Source organism: Neopelma chrysocephalum, unplaced genomic scaffold (genome assembly GCF_003984885.1).
Source record: "Neopelma chrysocephalum unplaced genomic scaffold, ASM398488v2 Primary Assembly neopelma1_95403, whole genome shotgun sequence".
Taxonomy (NCBI): domain Eukaryota; kingdom Metazoa; phylum Chordata; class Aves; order Passeriformes; family Pipridae; genus Neopelma; species Neopelma chrysocephalum.
The window spans coordinates 1-10,013 of record NW_020924076.1 but is presented as its reverse complement, the minus strand read 5'-3'; the positions used below and the strand labels follow the sequence as shown (position 1 = coordinate 10,013).

General features: G+C 61.7%; 1 protein-coding gene across 3 annotated transcripts; it reads left to right on the top strand.

Moving 5' to 3' along the window:
* The first annotated feature begins 6 nt into the window (after positions 1-6).
* On the top strand, positions 7-9,903 carry ATP8B2 (ATPase phospholipid transporting 8B2). Of its 3 annotated transcripts, none has more exons than XM_027708061.1 (27): positions 7-121; positions 763-821; positions 1,403-1,516; positions 1,691-1,789; positions 1,941-2,002; positions 2,118-2,190; positions 2,550-2,620; positions 2,770-2,849; positions 3,053-3,211; positions 3,289-3,377; positions 3,456-3,652; positions 4,329-4,537; positions 4,753-4,796; positions 4,872-5,037; positions 5,107-5,295; positions 5,488-5,603; positions 5,756-5,920; positions 6,000-6,111; positions 6,253-6,358; positions 6,486-6,630; positions 6,715-6,898; positions 7,088-7,311; positions 7,603-7,686; positions 7,867-8,112; positions 8,194-8,332; positions 8,423-8,553; positions 8,641-9,903. In XM_027708061.1, the coding sequence occupies exons 1-27, from the start codon at positions 61-63 to the stop codon at positions 8,926-8,928; spliced, it is 3,612 nt and encodes a 1,203-aa protein (XP_027563862.1). In that variant the 5' UTR covers positions 7-60; the 3' UTR covers positions 8,929-9,903. The 3 variants fall into 3 exon arrangements, with proteins under 3 accessions (XP_027563862.1, XP_027563861.1, XP_027563863.1); XM_027708060.1 differs by having other exon boundaries at positions 2,547-2,620; XM_027708062.1 differs by lacking the exons at positions 7-121; positions 763-821; positions 1,403-1,516 and having other exon boundaries at positions 1,734-1,789; positions 2,573-2,620.
* The last annotated feature ends 110 nt before the right edge of the window (positions 9,904-10,013 follow it).

Here is a 10,013-nt window from a genome sequence, read left to right as displayed (position 1 = left end):
GGGCGGGCCCGGGCCGGCAGCGGCAGCGCGGGCCGGGCCGGGCCGGGCCGGGGCCGGGCCATGACGGTGCCCCGGGAGATGCCCGAGAAGTGGCCGCGGGTCCGCGTCCGCGGCGGGCCGGGTGGGTGCGGGGTGGGCACGGCGGGGGAGCAGAAATGGGGGCCGGGGGGTGCGGGGATGGGGGTGCAGGGTTGCGGCCAAGCAGGACTGGGCCGGTCTGGGGATGCGGAATCTGGGGGGCAAGGGGTGCAGGCTGTGAATCCAGAGATGCAGCTGAGCAGGTCTGGGTGTCTGGGAGAGCAGAGATGCGATCTAGGGGTGCAGAATCTGGATGTTCTAAACGGAGGTTGTGGGGTTGCAGATGAGCAGGGCTGGGGGTGCAGAGATGCGGCCTGGGGGTGCAGGGCTGGAGGAGCAGACAAATAAGACATGGGAGGTGCAGAATCTGGGGCTCTGGGGATGCAAATAAGCAGAGGTCTAGGAGTGCAGGCTCGGGGGGCCTGGGGTGCAGGTTTTTCTGGTGGGGAGTACAGCTAAGCAGCACTGGGATTCTGCAGGTGCAGGAGTACAGGTCCTGGCATGAGGGAGCGCAGGGCTACAGCTGGGAAGCTTCTCTGTTCCCTGGGTTCTGGGTCCCTGGGACTGGCTTGGCAGGCTCTCAGGGTGCAGGGGTGGTTGGAGTGCAGGGGGTGTCAGAATGCAGGGCCGGTCGGGGTTCAGGGGTGTCAGGGTGCACAGGACTGACGGGGCGCTGTGTTGCAGAGGAGGAGCGGCGAGTGCGAGCCAACGCACGGGAGTACAACGAGAAGTTCCAGTACGCAGTGAGTGAGAGGGGAGCTGAAACCCCTCCCAGGGGTGTTTGGGCAAGTTTGGGGGGGCTGGGGCCTGAGTCACCCACAGGTCAGTGAAGGGAGGTGTTATGACAAAAAAATAGATATTTGTCCCTGAGAAAATTGTGCTGATGACATTAATGGCAAGGGAGCTGTGGGGCTAGGGGACACAGTGCGCTCTGTGTGAAGGGTTCAGCCCCTCATGCGTTATGGACCAGCTTCCAAAGGTGCTGGGGGAGGGACAGCGCTCACCTTGGCCTCCCCCTAAAGCTGGAGGTTATCCCTGGCTGTTCCAAGGCTGGTTGCAGAGAGGAATGCAGGGGGTCTGGGTTGGGGTCACCCTTGCAGGGCACCGCTGGAGGAGGCTGGGCCCTGCTGGTGACCAAGGCAGAGGAATCAGCTTGCCAAGGAAGGTGCCAGAGGTAGTGCAGGGACAGGAGCTGGGAGTCCAGGCTGCTGCCCAGAGCCCCCCAAAGAGCACAGTGAGCCACAGCCCTGCCCTCCAGAGGAAGGGTGAGGGTTATGGGGCCTCGGCAGCCTGTGAACTGCCTTCTTGCCCCATCCGTCCCCAGAGCAACTGCATCAAGACCTCAAAGTACAACATTGTCACCTTCCTGCCTGTCAACCTCTTTGAGCAGTTCCAGGAAGTAGCCAACACCTATTTCCTCTTCCTCCTCATCCTGCAGGTGAGTGCTGGGGGGCAGGCAGAGCTCCTCACACTCTCCTTCCCTGCCTGGGCATCCAGGAGGGCTCCAGGCACGCCCACTCCTTGGAATAGTGGAGGTTTGGCACCCTTGGGCAGGGGCAGCATGGGCCTGGGGCTGGCCAGTTCTCCTGTAATTCCTGCTCCCTGTCCCCAGCTGATCCCACAGATCTCTTCGCTCTCCTGGTTCACCACCATCGTGCCTTTGGTTCTTGTCTTAACCATCACAGCTGTCAAAGACGCCACTGATGACTATGTGAGTGGTTTCCCCCGTGCCCCTCTGCGCGCTGGGCAGGGGGTTGGGACCCTGGTGTGGGGGTGCAGGGCCGTGGCATTTGCGAGGGTGGGGGGATGCAGGAGCCCCTCCCCAAGGAGCTGACGCTGCTGTCTCTTGCCCCCACTTCCAGTTCCGCCATAAAAGCGACAACCAGGTGAACAACCGGCAGTCTCAGGTGCTGATCGGTGGAGTGTGAGTGTCACAGGGATGGGGCAGTGGGGAGGGGGCCGGGGCCCTGCGGGATGCGGTACAGGGCAGTGGGCAGGGCAGGGCTCCTGCCTGATTGCAGTCCACTGTCCCTGCACAGCCTCCGGCAGGAGCAGTGGATGAATGTACGTGTTGGGGACATCATCAAGTTGGAGAATAACCAGTTTGTGGCGGTGAGTGCGGCCCTGAGATGAGGATGGTCCCAGCTGGGTGGCATATAGGGATTGCATAATGACGTGGTGCTGCGCCCACTTTGCCCGGGTGCTCCTCCATCACTTCCTGGGGTGGGGACATCAGGGACTTCTCATCCTGGAAGCTGTGTTTAGGTTGGAGAGTCGGAGCCTTGTTTGAACTCTGGGAATCTGGGTGCTTGGGGCAATGATGGCCAGGCCTGGGTGCAAAGGATGGGCTGGGGACGGCCTTTGCAGAGGCTTCAGGGACCCTGCTGACATCCAGGGGCCAGAAGCTTCCCTGGGGAAGGTGTCGTGGAGCCCTGGTGTCGGTGCAACCCTTCACACGTCTCTCCCAGCAGGCCGACCTCCTCCTCCTCTCCAGCAGCGAACCCCATGGGTTGTGCTACATAGAGACTGCAGAGCTGGACGGGTGGGTGCCCCTGCTGACCTTGCAGGGCCGGGGAAGGCAGGAGCTGGGAGTGAGAGAGTGGGCTGTGGGCAGAGTGGGAGCTGCCAGGCAGCACCTGCCAAGGCCCTCCCTGCCGGGCTGTCCCTAATGTGGTGCCTCCTTGCCTGCAGAGAGACCAACATGAAGGTGCGCCAGGCCATACCTGTCACCGCGGAGCTGGGGGACACCAGCAAGCTGGCTCGCTTTGACGGTGAGTGCCCTCGACCATCCCTCTGCCACGGGGCAGCCCCCACGTTCCTTCCTCCACCACCCTGGAGAAACCAGGATCAGCCACACGGCATTGTCCTGCGGCTTGAAGCAGACCTCTGGGGCGCCTGGGATGGTGCTGGGGCACTGGATGCAGCTGGCCATGTGAAGAAGGCAAGGCCCAGCTGAGCCATCCCCTGCACCCAGGCGAGGTGGTCTGTGAACCCCCCAACAACAAGCTTGACAAGTTTGGTGGGACGCTGTACTGGAAGGAGAACAAGTACCCCCTGAGCAACCAGAACATGCTGCTGCGAGGCTGTGTCCTGCGCAACACCGAGTGGTGCTTTGGCCTCGTCATCTTCGCAGGTAGGCTGAGGCAGCAGCTGCAGCTGCACTGTACAGAGGGGAGGGAGAGACCCCCCTGATGCCTTCCTGCTCCCCAGGGCCCGACACGAAACTGATGCAGAACAGTGGCCGGACCAAGTTTAAGCGGACGAGCATCGACCGGCTGATGAACACACTGGTGCTCTGGGTATGCAGAAGGCAGATCTTGGGAGCCCTGGCTCTGGCCTAGTCAGGGCTCTGATGTCCTGTCCTGTCCTATCCCCAGATCTTTGGGTTCCTGGTGTGCATGGGAGTGATCCTGGCCATTGGCAATGCCATCTGGGAGCACGAGGTGGGCGTCTGCTTCCAGATCTACTTGCCCTGGGACGAGGGGGTGCACAGTGCCTTCTTCTCTGGCTTCCTCTCCTTCTGGTCTTACATCATCATCCTCAACACTGTGGTGCCCATCTCACTCTACGTGAGGTAGGGCAGGGGCCGAGGGGCTGGGTTGGGGGTATGTGAGGAATTAGGGGTGCCCTCTGGGGGGGGGAACACAGGGATGGAGACCCACAAGCAGAGCTGTGTGTACGGGGTGGGTGTGGGCTGCTCTCTTGGTGACAGGTCATGTCTGCCTTCAGGGACACCCCAAGACCTGAGACCCCACGGGTCCCTCGGGGTCCTCCCGGCTGTGTGTGTCTGGCTGCTCGTCTCTCTCTACCCTGGCTGCACGCTGGTTATTTTGCTCTGCCCTCCTACAGCTCCCAGGCTCCTGTACTGTCCCCTTCTCTCTCTCTTTTAATTTCTCTCTCTTTTCGTTCCCCAGCATGGGTTCTGTCACCCTTAGCCCCGAGGTAAGAACGTGTCACCCCCACCCCTCCCACTAGCTCATTGCTGTCTGCCCTGGGGGCTGGGGAGGGCGTTTGGGGTGCGTAGGTATGTGAGGTGCCTGGGGAGCCCAATGGGCTGCCCCCTTGGTGCCAGGCCCCGTCTTGGCGGTGGCTGTTGGTAGGAGCGGGCGCGGGCCAGCCCTGGGGAAGGGCACCCTGGGTGCCGGGGTGTCCTGGGCACTGAGGGTCTGGGATGGGTGTGTGTGTGCCCGTCACTGGCTCAGCACAGTGTGCCGCCCTGCCCCAGTGACACCCGGCCATGCCCCTCACAGCGTGGAGGTGATCCGGCTTGGGCACAGCTACTTCATCAACTGGGACAAGAAGATGTACTGTGCCAAGCGCCGGACACCAGCTGAGGCCCGGACCACCACCCTCAATGAGGAGCTGGGGCAGGTGGAGTACATCTTCTCTGACAAGACTGGCACCCTCACCCAGAACATCATGGTCTTCAGCAAGTGCTCTGTGAACGGGCACAGCTACGGTGAGCGCTGGTTGCTTGGACCATGCTGGGGCTGCCCTCACGGTGGGGGTGCACTGACTCCCCTCCTGCAGACCTTTTGGGGCAGCCAGGGGACTAAGGGGTTCAGCTGGAGCATTGTGGGGCTGCTGCTGTCCCGTGGCCCCCGTGGGTGTGCCTGCTGGTGGGGCAGCAGCGTTGGGTCCCTGTCGTGGTTAACTCCATACCCTGGTTCACAGGTGACGTGCAGGATGTGCTGGGTCACAAGGCGGAGCTGGGAGAGGTGAGGATGCCGCCAGGTTGGTGTCTGCCCACGCCACGTGCCCCAGGGGAGTAACCCTGTCCCTGCCCCCACCAGAGGCCAGAGCCAGTCAACTTCTCCTTCAACCCACTGGCGGACCCGCGGTTCCAGTTCTGGGACCCCAGCCTGCTGAAAGCCGTCAAGCTGGGAGACCCCCACGTGCACGAGTTCTTCCGCCTGCTCTCGCTCTGCCACACCGTCATGTCCGAGGAGAAGAGTGAAGGTGGGCGTGGGGCAGGACCTGTCCCTGTGGGGCGTGGGACACTGACACTGACCCCCGTGCTGTCCCCAGGGGAGCTGTTGTACAAGGCACAGTCCCCGGATGAGGGAGCGCTGGTCACGGCTGCCAGAAACTTTGGCTTCGTGTTCCGGTTCCGCACGCCCAAGACCATCACGGTGCACGAGCTGGGTCAAGCCATCACCTACCAGCTGCTGGCCATCCTGGACTTCAACAACATCCGCAAGCGCATGTCTGTCATCGGTGAGGTGCTGGGTGTGCGTGGCACAGGGACTGGGAAGGCTGCGTGGGGTTGTGGTGCAGGGCTCGGTGCGGTGTGCTGGGGGACCAGTCCCACGCTAACGGGAATGTGACTGTGGGGTGATGGCTGGGGGGTCAGAGCAGGACCTGCTCCTTCACCCCTAAGCCAGGCATCCTGTCCCCTGCACCCTGTAGTCCGCTGCCCTGAGGGCAAGATCCGGCTGTACTGCAAAGGCGCTGACACCATCCTTCTGGAGCGGCTGCACCCCGTCAACCAGGACCTGACCAGCGTCACCGCCGACCACCTCAATGTGTGTGGGGCAGGGTCCTGGGGGCAGGGTGGGGAGGGAAGAGTGGCTGCCCAGGAGCACCGAACCATGCTTGTGCCCTGTCCTAGGAACACCATTGGGGTCTGGGGACACCGTCAGGGTCTGCCAGCACTCCCAGCTCTGACCACTTGCAGGAGTATGCTGCTGAGGGGCTGCGGACACTGGTGCTGGCTTACAAAGACCTGGAGGAGAGCTACTACAGGGACTGGTCTGAGCGGCTGCGCCGGGCTGGCAGTGCCACCGAGGCCCGTGAGGATCGCCTGGCTCGGCTCTACGACGAGGTGGAGCACGATATGATGGTAGGTGGGCTGGGGACTGAGGAGTGGATGGTGGCTGGGGGCAGTCCCTGGTTACCTCCTGCCTGTTTGGGTCCCCCAGCTGCTCGGAGCAACAGCCATCGAGGACAAACTGCAGCAGGGGGTCCCCGAAACCATCGCCATTCTGACGCTGGCCAACATCAAGATCTGGGTGCTGACAGGGGACAAGCAGGGTGAGGCATGGCTGGGGCAGGGTCTGGGGCTGGTTGGAGATGAGGGCGTTTGGGGGCTGGATCCCACCTGCCTGGGGGCTGGTGGGATGGACACTCTCTCCTGAGCCAACCCTGGCTCAGCCCCTGGTTTCCTGTCCCCAGAAACAGCTGTGAACATTGGCTACTCCTGCAAGATGCTGACAGATGACATGACTGAGGTGTTCGTGGTCACGGGCCACACTGTGCTGGAGGTGCGAGAGGAGCTCAGGTGAGGGTTGGGGAGCAGAGGACACACAGGCGGCCAGTGTGGGGCACAGCTACAACTGGGGAAGCTGGAGATATGAGAGGGCCCTGAGTTGGGGCCCCATGGCCCCCCATGCCTCCTCTCTCCTCAGGAAAGCCCGAGAGAAAATGATGGATGCATCGCGCTCTGTAGGCAATGGCTTCTCCTACCAGGAGAAACTCTCCTCCTCCAAGCTCACTTCTGTGCTGGAAGCCATTGCAGGCGAATACGCCCTGGTCATCAACGGGCACAGCCTGGTAGGGCCCTGGGAGCACCAGGCAGGACAGGGCCCTGTGCCCAGCTGCGGGCTGTAACCTCACTGTCCCCTGCTCTCCTTGCAGGCCCACGCGCTGGAGGCAGACATGGAGGTGGAATTCCTGGAGACAGCGTGTGCCTGCAAGGCTGTTATATGCTGCCGTGTCACACCCTTGCAGAAAGCCCAGGTGGTGGAGCTGGTGAAGAAGTACAAGAAAGCTGTGACCTTGGCCATTGGGGATGGGGCCAATGACGTCAACATGATCAAGAGTAAGGCATGGGGTCTCAGGGACCATGGGAGGGACAGGGCCCCCATTACACCACCCTGGGGCCTATGGCAGCCTCTGTCCTTACCCTTCTGTGCCCCAAAGGAACACAGTCCCTGTGCTGGGGTTGCCACCCTTGTACCCTGTGCTACTGGCAGCCCCCTCCTCACTCCAGTCTCTCTTTCTTCTGCAGCTGCCCATATTGGGGTGGGCATCAGCGGGCAGGAGGGCATCCAGGCCGTGCTGGCCTCTGACTACTCCTTCTCCCAGTTCAAGTTCCTGCAGCGCCTTCTCCTGGTGCATGGGCGCTGGTCCTACCTGCGCATGTGCAAGTTCCTTTGCTACTTCTTCTACAAGAACTTCGCCTTTACCATGGTCCACTTCTGGTTTGGCTTCTTCTGCGGCTTCTCGGCGCAAGTGAGTTGGTGGCTTCTCACACTCAGAGCTGGAGAGGGTTTGCCTGCGGGACCCCGTGGCTCGAAAGCAGGTCCTGGTCCTTGAGCTCCCCTGGGGACTCATCTTGAGCCAGCAGGCACAGCCTGGGATCCAGCGTGCAGTGGGTGCAAGGAGCCCATGTCAGGGTGGGCAACCCCAGGGGGCTGGAGGCGGCTCTCCTGTCCCTGCAGGTGTGGGCACATGGACTTTGGGGCTGAGTGGGGCACAGGGTGGGCAGGTAACGTGCCCCCCTGAGCGCTCTGTTCCATGCAGACCGTGTACGACCAGTACTTCATCACACTGTACAACATTGTCTACACGTCGCTGCCCGTGCTTGCCATGGGTGTCTTTGACCAGGTATGGCGGGGGGCAGTGAGAGGGTCCGTGGGTGTGTGAGGAGCTGGCCCCACTCCCTTTGTGCCCCCCTTGTGGGAAGAAGGGCTGCCTGGGTGCCCAGGCCAGGCTGTCCTTGTCCCTCTGTGGACCGTAGCCTGCCTGCGACTAAAGGGAGGTACCCAGAGTGTCCTGTTCCCCCAGGATGTGCCAGAGCAGCGGAGCATGGAGTACCCCAAGCTCTACGAGCCTGGGCAGCTGAACCTGCTCTTCAACAAGCGGGAGTTCTTCATCTGCATCGCCCAGGGCATCTACACATCCGTCCTCATGTTCTTCATCCCCTACGGCGTCTTCGCTGACGCCACTCGCGACGACGGTGCCCAGCTGGCTGACTACCAGTCCTTTGCCGTCACTGTTGCCACCTCCCTTGTGATTGTTGTCAGTGTGCAGGTAGGGATGTGGCTGCTCAGCCCCAGTCCCTTGGGGCACCGTGGGCACCCCCTTGCCCTGCTTCCTCCTGCATCCCTCCAGATCGGGCTGGACACAGGATTCTGGACAGCCATCAACCACTTCTTCATCTGGGGCAGCCTGGCCGCCTACTTCGCCATCCTCTTCACCATGCACAGTGACGGCCTCTTCCGAATGTTCCCCAACCAGTTCCGCTTCGTGGGTGAGTCCCTGGAGGGCTGCCCTGTGCCCCCAACCCCAGCAGGGTGCTGCCCCAGCCTGGCTCTCGCTGGACTCATGCTTCCCACCCCAGGCAACGCACAGAACACGCTAGCCCAGCCCACAGTCTGGCTGACCATCGCCCTCACCACTGTGGTCTGCATCATGCCTGTTGTGGCCTTTCGCTTCCTCAAGCTGGACCTGAAACCTGAACTCTCGGACACGGTGAGAGTGCGTGGCCATGGGGACGTGGGGGCCTGTCCCTGGGGACAGGTGGCTCCACGGGTCCCTGACCCTGTCCCTGTGTCCCAGGTGCGCTACACTCAGCTGGTTCGGAAGAAGCAGAAAACGCAGCACCGGTGCATGCGGCGCGCAGGGCGTGTGGGCTCACGCCGCTCCGGCTACGCCTTCTCCCACCAGGAGGGATTCGGAGAGCTAATCATGTCTGGCAAGAACATGCGGCTCAGCTCCTTGGCGCTCTCTAGCTTTGCCTCCCGCCCCAGCGCCAGCTGGATCGAGACCCTGTGGAAGAAGAAGGGCGGTGAGGGCAGTGGTGCCGGCAGTCCCAGTGGCACGGCTGACAAGACCCTCAAGGTGTGAGGCTGGAGAGTCACATCCCCTCCAGTGCAGCCGGGGCCCCCCTTCCTCTCCCCCTGACTCTGGGAGAACAAAGCCCTTCGTCGAGGGGGTCCCATGGTGGGAGCAGAGGTCGTGTGGGCATCGATGCTGAGGTTTGGAGGAGTCTGGACTATCACACTGTAGCCAAAAAATATGCTCTTTCCCTCCCTGGGGCGGATGGACGGACGGACTGACCTCATCCCCCATTCGCTCCTCTGTCAGTATTCACCTCCACGGAGTGCAAATGCCCCATCACACACGAATGTATCCATGCCAGAGGTGGAGGGGCCTGGGGCAGCTGTGGCCCCCTCGCCATCCCTCACCCACGTGTCTTCTTTTTATATAAACAAAGTCAAAAAACACCCACCAAAAAATAGCAACCAAAAAAAAAAAAGACCAAAAAAAAAAAAAAAAAGGAAGGAAAAGCCCTCCGAGTTTACAGAGCAACTTGTTTCTTGTCCAATTGGGTAGGAGAGAACGGGGAGGGGAGGAAGGTCGCCCTCCTTGTCCCTCCGCCTCGGGGTACAGCAGTACAGCGGGTGCCGGGTGGGAAAGGGGAAGCGTTCCCGTGCTACAGGGACTGGGGTGTTGGCGGCTGCCGTGATTCACTCCCACGCGGGGTCTTGCGCAACCCTCAGTCTCTGCTTCCTCCCTGCTTGCCAGCTCCCGCGGGACTGAGCGCTCCTGGATTGTGGGTGGACATTGGGGGATCCCCAGGGGCTTCCGGGGGTGTTGGGATCCCGGGGACGCAATACCAAAGATGTGCCTGTTGAGGCGGGTGTTGGTGAGGGCTGGAGGGGGTTTAGGGGCTGTTTGGGGTTATTTCGGTGGAGGGGTGGATAATTTATTACTCGTTTCTGTGTGGCGGAATTGTATCATTTTATGGCTCCACTGAGAAAAAAAAAGAACCAAAAACCAGCTTTTTTTTTTAATTTAAAAAAGAAAATAATATTCTGAGCAGCTTCTGCCATGTCCTGTGTCCGGTGGGATACCGGGGGGGGGATCCGGGGATTGGAGGGGGCGGTGGCGGCTCGGTCCGCCCCCGGTGCCGCTGTCCCCGCCCCCCC